The sequence below is a fragment of the Amblyomma maculatum genome, chromosome 10 (genome assembly GCF_055883805.1).
Source record: "Amblyomma maculatum isolate TAMU_Amacu chromosome 10, ASM5588380v1, whole genome shotgun sequence".
Lineage (NCBI taxonomy): Eukaryota > Metazoa > Arthropoda > Arachnida > Ixodida > Ixodidae > Amblyomma > Amblyomma maculatum.
The window spans coordinates 11,339,371-11,356,213 of record NC_139353.1 but is presented as its reverse complement, the minus strand read 5'-3'; the positions used below and the strand labels follow the sequence as shown (position 1 = coordinate 11,356,213).

Below are 16,843 nucleotides of genomic sequence, written 5' to 3'. Positions count from 1 at the left end.
AAACCGGGGGGCAGGATGTGGAGTTCCAAGATGTCTTCCAGCCACCGGGAGTAGTGAAATTTACATCGTGGGATGCGCTGAACGTAGCGCTCCAAGAAGTGGTCCCGGGCATCGTCGTACTCGAAGTGGTGATCGGGTTCGAAGCCACGATAGAAATCTTGTCCGGATTTGTTGCTGAAACAGTGCTTGAAACAGAGCTCGAAGTGGTATTCGAACCAGACGTCTGGTTCACACTAGGAGCCATGTTTGTAGTCATACTTGGTGTTGCGGCAGAGTTGAACGTCGTCGTACTGCTAGAAGTAACGGTCGAAGTGACGGTGCAAGTAGTAGTAGAGCTTGCCATGGTTAATGTTGAAGCCCGCGAGGTTCCCGCTCTAACTGTTCACGTCAATAATCACGTCGTCACCGTCGACAAGCTGACCGCCACTACATTTTTGGATATATGCGTCGAAGCAGCGGAACGAGTGGCAGAATGGTTCGTCATGGAGACACAGTCATGGTTCACGTACCTCCGTGAGCCTAAGGCTACCGATACATCTGAATTCTCCACTCACGTCGCACATTCGGCACTGTCAGTCATCGGCCGCTCCTGAATACACAAGCGGACTACGTTTTACACAGGCTGAATACCCCGCTCTGATTCTCGTGGCGCAGGACACATTGAAGAAACGCACTGGATTGGATTGGACATCTGAAGAACTTGATTCTGACTGCAACATGTAAATGGACATAAGCGTCTGTCTTTCTATTTGGCATTGTGCAGTTCCGCGCTTTGTAAATACAAGAGAAGAAACACTCGGAAACAAAAACGAAAGGGCGAAACGCTGAACAAGCGTAAAGGTTCATTTTGAACAAAGTAGTGCCATCGACATCATCGGCGCGGCTGCGTAATTCCGTTCTCTCAACAGTAGGATCTCGCAACTTCTTTCTCCCCACTGGTTGTCTCTCAGCGCTTTTCCTTCTTTCCTATATTCCCTAACAAAATTCCTTTTTTTTTTTCGTTTGTTCGTTCAAAATCTAGTATTTCTGCACACGAATTCTTGGCCGACCCCCTGTGTGGGTATGTGCCATCAAATTAGAGACCAACAACAACGGCGATTGTTGCTGAGATGGGTCTCTAAACGCAACCTAAAGGTAGCATACACTCACTGAAGGCAGGGAATGATTACGGTGAAGGTAATTATATAGTGTAACCGGTGCAACACTTTCACCTCCTGTCTCTGTTCAGGGCTGGTTTTGAGGCTATTAAGAATCAAAAACATCACATAAGGCAACCTAAAGACGAACACACCCCGGGAAAAATGTTAGTTTTTTTTTTTTTTTTTTAATTTACTAGCTTTAAAAACCAGAAACAAATTGCACTTGGATTATTCCAAGAGGATTGCAACAGGTGTTTTGAATGCTGAGATAAACAATATTAATCCATTGTGCCACAGAAGCGATTGGAATAGAAGACTTTAAAAGCGCTCTTATTCGTTATGACAATATTTCCGCTATTTCTTGCCAGGTGACGCTGCCCAGAAGACCCTACTGTTGAGAGAACGAAATCACGCCAGAGGACCATTGAGAGAACGGAATCACGCCTCCTCCGGCGCGGCGAAAGAAGCTAATATACTGTTGGGACATCTATGTAATTCGGCTAGGACACTTGCGGAAGTTTTTTCATACAGACACCCGCTACAAAGGAGAAGACACATATCGAAATCCAAAAGAAGCGGCAACTTGAGTTGACCTCATGCGTGCCGCTTGTGTTTAGAGCACGCAACCAATGCAATATCAATTCAGTTCAATTCAATTTATTTTCAACTCGAGGTTGAAGGCCCTCAGGCGAAAAAAGCTGTTCTAGAACAGCTTGAAGAGTGCCTGAGGGCCCATACATATCGGCCCAAGTAACCTCGCAACCTCAGATATACCTCTTTCACGCGAACAATTTCGATCCTCATTGAACTCGATCTGCATTCAACTCAATGCAGATCTAGGTTGTCACGCGGCAACTTTCAATTGCATTTGAGCCCAAGCCTGCGTGCCTCGAAACTGCTTCCTCAAGCGCTTTTCAGTTTTCAAGCACATTCGAGAGCGGGCATCGCCACCGTCTCGACGTTAGGGAACTTCTCAGCGGTCATTCAAAACGGCTGTGTAGCACCGAATGCTTCAATCCTTCTTGAAAACGTCAATGCACATCGAGTTCAATCAGGATCGGAATTTTTCATGTGACAGAAGTATTAATATAATTTATCTTTTGCGGGTCTGCGTCCCTGATTGACTTCATGTGAGCGCGCGGCACTCTCGCGTCCACAAGCACAAAGTTGGTAGCTATTATCTTGCCATTTGATGTGGGGACACGACATTACATAGCTCTTACATCTTCAGCCAACATCGCAGGCACTCAACGAAAAGCGATATAGAGTTTCTAAAACAATCGCTAATCACAAGTGGACAAACGCCCTTATCGGCATGCCACATCAACAGGGCGCACCTGGAATGTGAAGCCGTCTGCCGGCTCTTTCATATATCAGCGAGGCACGACTAACCTAATAGTGTGGCACTTCAAAGAGCCTCCAGATAACGAAGATAAGGCCTCCGAATAGCAAGTTCTTTGCCGTGTAGCGTGCGAAGATTGGCGCGGATCGGCCCCATTGAGCGAGTATGAGCAGCGTGCGGTCAGACCAGGATATGTGTCTACGATCTCGTGCCTGAGGTGGCCGTCATGTCATGCGCATGCATACGCATTACACCGTAAACAATGCTGGGCCGATCTAAGCCGCGAGACGTCACCATAGCCTTAGTCTTTCTGTAATTTGTATACTTAAACAGACTGAGTGGTCGTTGTCTCCGCCTCACCCGGCACTTAGTCGGGAGGAGGCGGTAATCCAAATGCAAATGCAAACCGGGTCACTCCTAGCCCCGGCAATGCTACACGTCCTCCACCCAGGCATCTGCACGAGTGATATGTGCAGTGTATGTCAAGTGGGTTTGGCGGACCAATGACACGTCATGTGGGACTGTGCCAGGTCCCCGACCGAAGCTGCATCCAGGACATACCCGTCGGAACTTCAAAGTGCTGTGCAAAATACAGACAAGGACATTCAACTATGGGCCGTCCAGCAGGCTCGGGGTGCGCTCGAAAAGCACAAGCCTCACAAACCACCACAAACAGGCCAAATGAGGTAGTGCAGAGTAGGGCATAACCCCGGGTCGACGCTTTAACCCGTCGTTTGCCGGCTCCTTAATAAAGTTATACATACATATAGAAAGACAAGATTTGAAGTAATGATGATGATGACGAAGCTGATGACCCCAGTCGCAATGGCACATATTCACGGTGGAGAACTTGGCGGGGTGCATTGCAGGTACAAACACATTCATGAACAAAGGATGAAGTTGGATAGTTGTGTTTTATGGTGTTTTCTGCTGACGGCACTCGTGTAGCTTTCTGTGCACGCTTGCATTGCCTCCGAGACTCTTAACTGTCTCGGAGGCTATCCTACGTTCCTACAAATGGTGTGTAGAGCGAGTACTAACTAGAGATGCCGGCGCATACTGCGAAATGTTGCGATTGTGGCGATGTTGGTCTGTCAGGCACTGCAACAGTGCTCCACGAGTGCCGTCAGCCGAAGACACCATTAGAATACTGATATGAACAAAAACAAAAAGAGAAAAGGTTTGACATATATCAGTAGCATTTTCCATTTTTTCGCTGACCCCTGCCACCTCAAAAATGTTTCAGAAACGTTTTCCATTTTAATTTTTTGGTCAAAACGTTGATTCCTAACCCATAATTAATGTACGGTAACACTAAGTCTGGCTGCATTAACCATTGCTTGCACTGCAACCAAACCCTTGCTATAGTGCTCTAGAATACTTCTAGAGCACTATACCCTTTCCAACCCCCCACTGTGGGCATGTACCATGTACTCTGCGGCAAGAAGAAAAAGACGCTTTCACCTTTTTTTTTATTTCTTCAGTTAATTTTTGTGCAGTGATATCGACCAAAATTCGCCGCATTAAAGCACTCAGCGCACTTTTAAAGAAATGTCTGCTTTTATCCAGCTCCTGGGCTCTTCAGGATTCAGAGGGATACATGTAACCAGGACTAAAGGTGCGTTCTGCGTCATAATTTACTGGAGTCTAGGCTACGAGGACACGTACTGTAGGCAGTATACTCTTCTAAGTAATTAAAAGGTGAAAGCAATCATAAACAATTAAGATAATTCGGTTTCACGGAAGCAAAAATCAGGTCAGAAAGCGACGTTGAACAAACACTATGTATGCACTCGACGTCGCGCTTGTGTTGGCCATAATGCGACAATAAGAAAGTGCAGAGACAGGGAAAACTGACTTGAGTACAAGCTATAGAGAATAAGGCGCAGTACGTGCACATATACAATATGACACGCGTCCGGCATCTTGCAGCTGCCGCAGGGCAAAAGTAGAAAGCATTGCAAGAACTTTTGATCCAAAACAAGATAAGAGACGTACAGTATACACTTCATAAGAATAGCATATCAATACGCTTCGTGGAATGAGCATCGCTTCAATCCTCGCACTGGCCCACATCTCCTGGAGGGACGCCTCTACATCCTCCATAAATTGAGAGCGAATGCGAAAGTATAACCATGACCCTTAAATTACGCACTTTACACGTCCAGACCTCTTCGAACGACAAAAATAGTCCAACCGCATGGCGACAAACCTTTCTACTGTGGCGCGTTTTGTTAAATCAGCGCTTTCCTGGCAGCTGGAAGTGCTATATGTAACATTACAACTGCAAACTCGGATACCATGCTGCGCGAGGAGTTTTCATCCTTACTGAGCGGCAAACTGTAATGTAGTTGCTTCCATTACCAAGCTTGTGCCCAACCACTGAAAGGTGTTCGCAAGTTAGCCGCTTTGATGCACTATGCGTTCAGCGGCGTTGCCCACCTTTCAAGACGTGCACAGTGCACAGCGAGCGCGGTGAGGTTTCACACATAGGTTTAGTGATCCTGCTGTCCACTCACCAGGGTTGCACCCACTCGAAGGCCTTGGGCTTCACGACGTACGGCGCCATCTCGTACAGGAGGAAGGACACGGGCATACCGTGGATGTTGCCTGTCACGACAGAAAAGAAAAAGGCGAGGTTTAACTCAACTGCCGCTACCTGCGAGTAAATCGTCCAATTTAAGACCTTTACTAACTTCCGTGGAGTTCTAGTCGTTTGAAATTCGGCAACAAGTGTCCAGTTTATATGGACCCAACAGCGGGAGCCAAGTTGAGGAGATGAGTTGTGGTGGACTCGACCTTACCGAGTTCACATGAACCCGATCCGATGAGCGCAGAATCGGCCCTGGACGAGCGACGATTACGGCGGCACCTCCCGTCGAGGCGAAGAACTAGCAGATGGCACCTGATTCCGGTTTTTCCCCCGAGCATCTCCAACGTTTTCCATACTGTTCTCCTCTTCCACTGTGCCCTGACTCAACTCGATAGCATTTACATGCTTCCTGAAGCGAGGTCGAGTCCAGTCAACCCACCCACCCTCTGTGCCGGAGTTGACTCGACCCCTCGACTTCTCGACCCAACCCGACAGCGTTTACATGAACCCTATAACCGGTTTTCGACCCGACAACTCAACTCAACCCGGTCCTGTCGGGTCCATGTAAACGCCGCTAAGGTCGTGAGAGCAATGACGCGAGCACTAGATCCATTACGATACCGAATATCTCCATATTGCAAATTTAGAGCAAGAGAAAACACCCATTTTGCCTTCTTGTGTCATCCTTTGTAGCTAAATCGCACACTTCGTATACTCGTCCTGTTTTCTCTTTTCATTCTTATTATTGCATAAGCAATACTACGCCAGGCTTCAGCCCGTCGCTTAAACCCGGCCGGTAGCCACATTTGACCTTTAAAGCGACAGTAGAAGGGGCCCCTTTTCAAGCCGTCGGGTAAACCCGGTCGGTAGCCACACCGCGCCGCAGGAGCAAAAGATGATGATGATTATGAAGAAGAAGAAGAAGAAAGAACAGAAAGAGAAGCTACGTCCTTTGCTTACGCAACCTACCGCGGGTTTAACTAAAGCTAAACCCCAGCTATTTTTTTCTCCGCGGCCTAACGGCATTCAAACAAAGTGCAACCAGACTTCCATGACACATCACAGAGATTATGAACACAACCTCCAAGCCCGCCTCGCCTCTGACAACAGGGGTTCAGTGTGCCCAAGATACCTCAAATGGGTCGGCCGCGAATATTTCTGAACTCTCGTGACAACGTATGCGTCAGCAGCGAGGAAAGGAACCGCCCCTTTCATGAATATGTAGTCTCGGGACATCTCAGAACTTCAAGCCGTGGCAATGGGACGGAAAAAAGGGGTAGAAACCCGCTCGTAATATTTGTGCTGAGGGTTGTACCAATTGACTCAAATATACTTCATGTTTCAGGGAAGCCCGCCGATATTTTTTAATAGAAATGTTCTTTATGTGAACGGACATTTTCTGTGGCTGGTGGACACCACAATGTGTTGGCGGACACCACAATGCAGGCGTGGCCACTCAATGGTTGTACAACTCAGATGAACCCGGCCGTGGTGGCTGCTTTGCAATGGAGGCTAAACATAATGCGCCCGTGTACTGTGCGATGTCAGTGCACGTTAAAGAACCCCAATTCGTCAAAATTTCCGGAGCCATATATTGAGTCGCTTTGGGACCCTGAACCCATAAACAACAATTCATGTTAACTAGTAACTGATTACCTAAATTCTAAAAGTTCACTTTTAACGATTACAGGCATGCTCGTGGTTAAACTAACAGCTGACCAATGGTAATAGCCATCTATTTTCAAGAATTTTGAAAAATCGATTATCCTCGGCAGCCGGTGTTTCACGGACGGCAGCCGTCCGTGAAACACCTGGCATACTCTGTGCTGCGCCATAGGGAGCTTGGGCTTCTGCCTGGAGCTGCTGTTACTAGACCATACATATGTCAGGAGCAGGAGAAACTTGGGCTTTTCGTCAAAAATCTCCCCTCTGTTTGGTGCAAGACTCGGAGCTTAGCTAATTAATACATTTGCGCTTGCAGTATGATGTGTTATGATGGCTGTTAAAGCTATACAAGAAACAAAAATAATTAGCCTTAGGCCGCGCCACTAACGTCGCTCGAAGTATCCCCACTGCTCAGGATGATCAGGCTCCAGGAAAAGGATATTGCAGGATGCCCAGATCGAGCTAAGTGAACAAAGCTGATTCGCACATTGAGACAGTCCAAACGCACATGTCCTGTTTTCGACTGAAAGATTCTTGACTGGCGTGAGTGAGGAATTCTTCGTGTTGCAAGGAAACGCACCTGATCCGGAGGAACTGGGCGTGTTGATGTCAGCGTGCGCGTCCACCCAGATGACGGCCACGTCGGAGTGCGTGGCCAGGGCATGACCGGCCACCGTGCCGATGGAGAAGCTGTGGTCGCCGCCCAGGTTCAGGCACACGCGGCCAGACCTCAGCACCTCGGCCACGGCGTCACGGATCTGAGCAAGCACGGAAGGTAACGGCAACGAAGTAAGCTCAGTAGGCCTCTTCAGTGTGCACCGCTGTTGGACTGTTGATGGTCATATGTATCTACACTATAGTAATCCACTAAATTTAGTAATGAACATTTCAGCACGGCAAAATAAATACCATGTCAGTGCTATCGAGCTTGTTTTCATAACGTATGAGGATTGGCTTAGCGACAACCAGAGCTTAAACTAGACTAACGCCTACATGCGCACAAAGACTGGCAGACATGTCTTGGACACAGAACATCGCATCGTCACCCTCTCTGCGATAGCCGCCTGCAGGACATTTGTTTCCGAAACTAACAGCGAAATTTAATTAAGAGCCATAGTGATATATGCCGTACAGCCTCATCTCCAGCCCAACTCGTTCTCAAAGAAAACGTCGCCCGGTGGACCTATAATAGAAGGAATTTTAGCTGCCGAGGTGTGGACGTTATCGATAGTAGTGCGCCATCTTTGTGGTCACGTGATTCATGCTTTTTTAGTGTTGGTCGTACTCATCGAGGAAAATGGTGGGGTAAAACTATACTGTACCGCGCGGAGCAGAACTGAGCTTAGTCTGATATTTCCACTTACGTTCTTGTTGGTCTTTCCAACTATGTCCGACTCGAGCATGTTGCATTCGTTTACATCCTGCTGGCCTTCGACTCGCACGTCGCCGAAGTCCTTCACCGCGTAACCTGCAAAAGGATGGCAGAGCTTTACAGAACAACGTTATCCATGGAACCATTATATAGTCTGACCACACAGTAAGACCGACAGGAGGACGATATAAGCAAAAACACCGCACCGCTGATGCTGTACTATCATGCCACTTCGTCGCACATTATGAAGACTGTCGTTCCACACGGTGTTTCGTGGTAGCGTCTTACCTCTCCGCACGTGTATCTGTTTTAAATTATTCGCCTCCGATACGTTGGCGTGTCGACTCTTCACCTCAGAAGTGCCAGTATCCAGCGCTAGAAAACACTGTCAACAACCGGAAACAGGAGACTAGGAAAAATATGGCGGTGGTTTAACCATAGCTGAGCCAAGTTCGATGAGTGACAGCTCGGGTTTGCGTGGTTTAGAGGTTATTTGGTCTGGTTAATGGTATTTAACGTCACAAAGCGAGTCAGGCTAAGAGACGCCGTAGTGGAGGGCTCCGTAAATTTCTACCTGCTGAGGACCTTTAACGTGTACTGACATAGCACCGTATACGGGCGCCCAGTTTTTCACCTTCATCGAAATAAGGCTTCCGCGGCCGCCCGCATCTTTGGGTACAGCAGTCGAGCGCTCTAACCCCTGCACCACCGCTGCGGAGTGGTGGTGGTAGTAGAAACATTTATCGCCATATGTGCAAACAGTGGGGACCCTTTATGGCACTTGAGTGCTCTTTTACCGTCCGGGAGACACCCTTACAAGGCAAAGAAAGCCCTGGAGCGCAATCCTCCTCATAGCACTGAAGATAATTTTGCACTGGCCTTGATTTGAAGTGCTAGTCATGAGAGATGCCCAGTAAGACTCTGCGACGTTCGGTGGTGGTGGATGAGGAAAGGTGCGACATGTCAGAAGGATGTGTAGGAAGTCTCCTAGTTTGCTGCAAAGTCTGCATGATGAGAGGAACTGGTCTGGGTATCGGGTATGCTAAAGTGTAGGGTACAGAGCAGTCCGAGTCTGCAAGCGGCAAGGTATTTAGAATTTGTGTTTGGATTCTACTCGTCGAGACATTTTCAACGATATATGAATTTGTATTGTAGTGTAGGGTTCGTCTTAATCACAAATAACTAATTTAACTGCAATGAAGGCCTGAAATTGGCGTAATGCAATAATTTTCGATATAAGCTATCAAACGATGTACGACTTAATGCCATAGCATAAAGTTCAATTTCTAATCATATTTAACAAATAGACGGTAATTTAGACCTATATAGACATAATTGTCCAGCACACTTGTACTCGAATAAGCTATCCAACGATATATGATGTGAGGCAAAGTAAATTATTAATCACAATTAACTAATTGTAATTACGAGGTGTAATCAGTAAATATAAATTATACTCGATGTGAGCTATAGCTCAGCTCACATCGAGTATAATTTAGCTTTACTGATTTACTGATTTAGCTTTACAGGCTTGAGCCGAAGTCTTGACATTGAACCGGAGCTCAAGGTTAAACGGACACAGTCCTCCCGTACTGGACTTGCTTTGAGTAGAGGAAAGTGGCGGAGGTTAACACCACTCTAACCTGGTCATAACGAGCAAAACACTCGGGCAGCGTTCAGTCAAAAGTCGGAGGAGGCGCGGCGTTTCCTGCACTCGCTTTTGAAAGATGGAGGTCTCGACGACGTTCTGGCGTGCTTTTTTTACATGGTTAATCTAAACGCATCCTCGCATCATCATCATCATCATCATCAGCCTGATTATACCCACTGCAGGGCGAAGGGCTCTCCCATATTTCTCCACTTAACCCGGTTCTGTGCTAGCTGCATCCACTTGACCCCTGCGAACTTCTTAATCTCATCCGCCCACCTAACTTTCTGCCGCCCCCTGCTACGCTTCCCTTCCCTTGGAATCCAGTTTGTTACCCTCAGCGACCATCGGTTATCCCCTCTTTGCACTACATGTCCTGCCCATGTCCATTTCTTCTTCTTAATTTCTACTAGAATGTCGGTAACTTGAGTTATTTCTCCGACCCACTCTGCACGCTTTCTATCTCTTAATGTTACCCCTACCATTTTTCGTTCCATAGCCCTCTGGGTTGTCCTCAACTTAAGTGGAACTCTCTTGGTTAGTCTCCACGTTTCAACCCCATAGGTGAGTACAGGCAAGATGCAACTGTTGTATACTTTCCTCTTGAGCGATACCGGTAAGCTGCTAGTCATAATCTGCGAGTGCTTGCCAAATGCGCTCCCAATCGTATTCTTCTTGTTATTTCATTTTCGTGGTCCGGATCTGCGGTTACTACCTATCCTAAGTATACATATTCGCCTACTACCTCCAGTATTTCGCTACCTAATGTAAACTGCTGTTCCTTCCCGAGGCTGTTGAACATTACCTTAGTCTTCTGCATATTGATTTTCAAGCCTACCTTTCTACTTTTCCTGTCTAGGTCATCAATCATTATTTGCAGTTCATCCCCTGAGTTGCTTAGCAAGGCAATGTCATCAGCAAATCGCAGATTACTGAGGTATTCTCCATCTACCCTTATCCCTAACTGCTCCCATTCCAAGTCTCTGAATACTTCCTGTAAACAAGCTGTGAATAGTACTGGGGAGATTGTGTCTCCTTGCCTAACACCTTTCTTTATGGGAATTTTGTTACTTTCTTTATGCAGAACTATGGTTGCTGTGCAGCCACTATATATATCTTCCAGCACTTTCACGTACGGCTCGTCTACCCCCTGATTTCGCAATGCCTGCATCACCGCCGAGGTTTCAACTGAGTCAAATGCTTTTTCGTAATCAATGAATGCTATGTATAAGGGCTGGTTATATTCCTCGCATACATCCGAGTTTTTATATATGCATCGTGTCACGCGATCAACCTCCGTAGTACGTCTGTCTGACGTCTTACGACAGGTACACGCTAGAGGTCATCTGAAGGTCAAGGTCAAATGTCAATGGTCAAGATCATGTGACATATTCAAACATGGAACGCATTGTTAGTCTTGGTGGCATACCTGGTTTTCCCTTGACCTGGTTTCAAGATCAGTGAGTTGGAGCCAGACGAAATTCGGTCGTACATGGAGTATAGAGCCTTAGCTCCAGAATTAGGAGGACACTAAGCCTCGCCTTGCGGGTGTAACGCGATAGCGGCCTGTGATCCTCTGGGGTACTTCCGCACTGAGACATCGAACGGAGAACGCTAAAAGCGTCAAAGGAAAGCCGATTCACACGACAGACCATAGACCATCCGTCCGCGGACCGCGTATCACGCGTTCACACGTCACTACTATGTGAGGCACGCTGTTGGTCCGGTCCTGCCAACACTCTCTAGAGAATTTGAGTTGTTTAGAGAGTGTTGGTCCTGCCCCATCCAGGATCATGCGCACTATAATTGTGCTCTTGCGTGCTGGTCGTTCCGCCGCACTTCAATAGATAATTGTGCTTCTATTGTCGCCCCCACCAATTCGGGGCTCGAGAGTACCTATAATAGTGCGCATCATCCTGACTGGGCCTAGGTGCCACTGCCTTTCGCAGCGCGCTACAAATAGCTTGTGAGATGGACTATAGTTTCGTTCGAGATAGGGGTGCGCAGGGGCCAAGTTGAACAAAGGGGGCCAGTAAAGGCCGAGGTGCGCGCGGACAAAAGCTACGAGCTGTTTGCACTGCATGCTACCCTAGGTCGACACTAGCGCCGTTCGCTCCAGTGGTGGCGCTCCCATCCACACCAACGGCGACTACGGGAAGACCCGTCGGCGTGGTCAACAACGAGAAGCCCAGATCTAGGGTGATCGTTGTTTACGTCTTAGCTAAATGAGCGACAAACAGAAGATAAACAAGCTGCGACAATAAAGAGCTTTAATACGTGTAACCGTGCGTAAAAGCTTTCGCGACACACTAGGTTTAACCGGAGCTAAACCACAGCAATTTTTGTTCACGACGCCGACGCTATATTTTCTGTAAAATGTACCGTGACCTTAAAGCTTTCGCGTTAAAAGTATCGAGAGGGGGATGATAAGCCGCGGAGGTAGATCGAGGAGGTTATATATAAGATCAATGAGGTAGATATAGCACAGCAACGTTGTCAGCTGGCCAGCAGATATCAGCAGGTCTGCTATATTGCGGCGGAGTCGGTGCTCTATATCTACCTTTCTTCTTGATCTGTATCATGTAAACGAAGGTGAATCGCCGCAGATACAGTCGCAACAGTAAGCAGAGGATTGAACAGGTTGCAGAGAAATAGAAGGTGCGGCAACTGTCTCACATTGTCTAGAGGCCGAAGCCACGCCGCGAGAGGAGGGCAAAAGGCTTTTAGCAAAGCGAAGACGTACTAACGTAGATGTATGCCAGTTTGCCTGACACCTTCTACGCAGGCGGATTGACAGGGGTGAGGGAAATCGCGGCCACTGCGTCTGTGAATGAGGGTCCGCGGTAATTAAGTCACGTCTATGTTAGTATGCGTCCGTTCTGCTAAAAACCTCTGCAAGGTAAGTGGACGGAATTACTATTACGGAGTCCCAGACTAAGAATCCGACCAAAAACGTCACTGACCCCAAAACCATTTTCATAAATAAATGTTTATATTATATTCCTACGAAATCGGAGATTCAGCGGCAGCTGCCTGACGCAGATAATTTATTTTGTTCATTATCGTCTTCGTCGCTAATAGGGTGGGCGTGAAAAGTCACTAAGTTACGACGGCTCAACGTAGCGCGTTTCAGTGACGTCATGTTTGACGCCAGTGCATGCTGACCAATCTGCCTGGTGTAGTGCAATTTCTTCACTCTCCCTCTTTTTTGCGGCTCGTGCTCCTTCGCGTTACACCGACGCCGCAGAACCGGGAAACGTGCCCCTTACGAGCTATCGTTGTGAAAGAGGTGTCCTCAGTAAACCAACCGATTGGCCTTGTGGCTTTCACTTGTCGGCAGTTAAGCGTAGTACCTTGGGAGGGTAAAGCACCGCGTAAAATGTGATAAAGAAGCTCCGAAAGTGTTCGCCTTGCCGTGTTTTTTTCCTCGCGCTGCTTATGGCTTGGCAAACCAACACCGAGCATGCGCGAAAACATGCGTCACGCATAGATCGTCTGATGCAAACCATCGGATCTATAGCTTAAATAATAAAAAGGCCATAGCCTGGCGGCGATTACAAGCCGGAAATTTCCCAAACCTTGTCTTTGTTTCGCACCCAGACAGATGAGAGAAAAAATGAGAAATATAAAGCCTGCGAAGCGAGGGGGATCCTAATTTCCCTAATTTTCCGGGCGCTAGGGACAACATTAAAAGTAGAGAAGCCTGGGTAACCCTGCTGCGAAGCGATGTCCCCTCTGACCAGCAAAAAGCCGTCCGCCTGGCGGCTGAGGCCGCAAATAGCCAATGTATATTCGCCAGTTCTTAGTCGCGGAGGTTCCAGCCCCCGTTCCTCAGGCCTGCGTGCCAGGAGCGGGGAGCAGGGGGCCTCCTAAATCGGTGGAAAATAAAGTTTTAATCAATAAATCAATCAATTCATGCGCCCCCAACCTAACCGTAAAGAAAGTAATGCTGCAACCTGCTAATACAGTGAAACGAATAAAGCGAAAGGATGAAGGATGTGAAAGCGTTAAACTTATGGTTTGCGCTACGCGGCGGTTCACATAAAAACGACGCGCAATAACGATGCAAATGAGAACGACCACGGCAGTTGCTTTGTGTAAAAGCCGCCTAGCGGTCGTTTTCAAAAGTTTTTCTGGGATACGAATCGCGGCTGCTCATGCGTCGCTGTGAGGATTGCCGATGTTCCCAGCGGTGATTTTTTTTTTTTTTCATCCCATGTCGATTGTTTCTACGGCGACCTGAAGTATAAAGCTAATGTCGGCCTTTGTGTAGAAGCGAAAACGATGATGCTGTAGCCACCTGGGAGAAACTAATGCGTACTCGCGCCAAGTGCCTCCTACGATGACCAGCTGCATTTTTGAACCCTGCTTTATGCGTTTATGTTTCGACCAAGATAAACATAAACGCATATTACCAATGGATCTGTGTCAGCACAGACATCCGCTGCAGCTGTGGTCATACCAGCTCAAAACAACGACTCTACATTTCCGTTTGGGACATACTTCTACATCAACCATTGCTGAACTTGTAGCCATTCGCGAATCTATTCGCTACATATGTGGGAACCACCTCAAAAAGGTTGTATATTCACGAGCTCAAAGACTGCATTGCAAATTTTGGAAAACTTCTTACGCCACACTGCCTGTCAGTCCCTGGCACTAAACATTATGGAGCTCCTCACATCTGCCCAGCTGCAAGGCCGCAGGATAATGTTTCAATGGATAATGAAATAAAACAGCGCGAGTGGCAAGAATTTCAATGAATCCCTGCCCACTGCGGGCTCCATGGGAATGAACAAACCGATGTTGAAACCAAAATCGCACTCAGCAATGGCCCCCAAATAGTTGTGCCTTTTTCAAGAGCGGATACGACGTGCCTTCTTACGAACTGTATGAAGAATGCCACAGCAGCCTACTGGGCCCAGCCAGACTCCCGACACATTCGTCTAAGAAGGCTCGATCGAACATTGAAATTTTATGTTCCGCGTGATATTCCGCGTCATCAGGCATGCTTGCTACATAGACTTCGTTTAAACGTGGCTCTCACGCGCAAGTACTTACATTTATTTGGACAGGTGGACTCACCGGAATGTTCAACTTGTGGCATCCCAGAGACTGTAGACAATATATTATTGGTGTGCCCAGTGTATGCGTGCGAAAGAAGTGTGCTAGCCGCTTCTTTGAAGCGTTTGGACAAGAGGCCTCTGTCGGAGGAACAGCTGCTGGGCGCCTGGCAGGACAAAGGGAAGGGTGTCCAGGCAGTGCGTGCTCTTTTCCATTTTTTGTGCGCTGGCGGACTTGATTTGCGCTTGTAAAGCAAGCTACTGTGCCTGTATATATATTTTATATGCCTTCTCCCACATCGTCACTCATTATGATCTTCTTTCTTCTCTCCTTCCCTTTCCCCAGTGCAGAGTAGCAGACCAGATTTGAAATTTTCCGGCCAACCTCTCTGCCTTTCCTTTCAATAAATCCATCTATCTATCAATTTATGCATCTATGTGGCATCGACTGATCAATTACGCCAACAAAATAATCGCTGTTTTTTTTTTTTTTCTTTTTCATTTGCCCTGCCTTTGCTTTGCAAGCTCATTAATATGGGCTCATGGAGACGCGCCTTGATGCAATATAATGAGACATTCTGCGTCACCCGCCGTTATATCGTGCTAACACCATTTTCTTATTAGGCGTACTGCTTCATCGGACGAATTCACAAGACTTTAATGCGATGTCGCTAAGTGTCCCGTGTCGCAGAAAATTCGGCGTCGTTGTCGTTGGCCGTGAACGAAAAATCTCGATGGGAAATCCAGGACCAGTTTGAAATGTTCAGATTAAAGCTAAATTTCTCAAGGAAGTTCCTCGACTAAAGGAAGGTAAGTGAGCAGAAATGAAAACTGGGTCAGCTTTGAGTGGAACCCAGGACTTTCGTGTTGCGAGACAGACAGACAGACGCTCATAGGTCGCTGAGGCTCGCTGATTCAAACTGAATAAATGTGAACTCGCGATGCGAACGGGGTCCGACAACGCGATCGCGTTATGATCCTAATAGGTGACGCTTAAATAAAAGCCTCGATGTTTAAATCGTCCCCCACGGGCACAGCCGTAACGGTGGATTTGGTCATGGCGATGACACCTTTCATAGTGTATAGACGGAAATAGGTTAAACGAGATAAAGCGAGCACTTACAATTATCGCTTCGCAAAGCTTATGCATGCGCTTAGGTAAAAGGACAAAATATTTAGAGATGCGGCTCTAAACAAACACTGTCCATTAAATGCATGTATGTATACCATGCGCTTGGAGCACCATGTTTAATTCAATAAATCTTGTATCTGACGCTCATCATATTCGTTCTTACTTTGCACACAGGACCTATTAATGACTTCAAAAATTAAGCGCCACAAAAATGTGCAGCACTACACTAAGTAAATGAATTATTAACGGTTTATGCAGTAACAAACATATTTTGTTTTCTGCAGCAAAACGCGAATGGTAGCGATCGTCAGAAAATCTACGATGATGCACCGATATTGTATACGACAGGAATGATCGCCAAGCGGCTTGTTAACGCGAAGCGAACTCGAACAATACGTCCTAGGTCGTATTGCTTGCCGAGCTAAGACTAGTAAATACAATCTCCAGCGCATTTTTTGTGTCACAGTTTGTGTAACAGTGCACTGGCAGCGGATACTGTTTATGCAAGGATGCAAATGCCGCGGAAAAACGAATTCATAACACGGGATGGGAACACACGGCTAGCAGACGAAGTGGCCGGCTCCGCTCCCGGATTTACTTTCAACTCCGCCACCAGCGGCGTAGCCATCGCTCTGCACGAGGCTTTATGTAAACACTGCAAGCTTTCTGCGCTATGCTCACTACTTTGCGTCGTGCAGGTGGAATTTGCATAAATGTGTGCGTGAGCACGTGTGTCGTTTGCGTCGCACGACTATAATGTACTATAATACTTGTTCACTATTCTGGTTCATTATAGCACGACTTACCGAGGCCCCTGATTTGATCCAGCAGCCCTGCCTCGCGCAGCAGCTTCGGCGCATCCTCAACACCCAACTTTCGCTGTCGGCGA

The 16,843-nt window shown here is 47.2% G+C and overlaps 1 protein-coding gene across 1 annotated transcript in view; it reads right to left on the bottom strand.

Annotated features, from left to right (window-relative positions):
* LOC146175595 (arginase, hepatic-like) overlaps positions 1–16,843 on the bottom strand; it is a 39,251-nt gene that overhangs the window by 17,212 nt on the left and 5,196 nt on the right. The window contains exons 2-5 of the mRNA XM_084581992.1: positions 16,761–16,833; positions 8,104–8,207; positions 7,320–7,497; positions 5,001–5,091 (exon numbers count right to left, since the gene is read on the bottom strand). Coding sequence (XP_084438118.1) covers positions 5,001–5,091; positions 7,320–7,497; positions 8,104–8,207; positions 16,761–16,833 — 446 coding nt within the window. The remainder of the gene's footprint in view (positions 1–5,000; positions 5,092–7,319; positions 7,498–8,103; positions 8,208–16,760; positions 16,834–16,843) is intronic.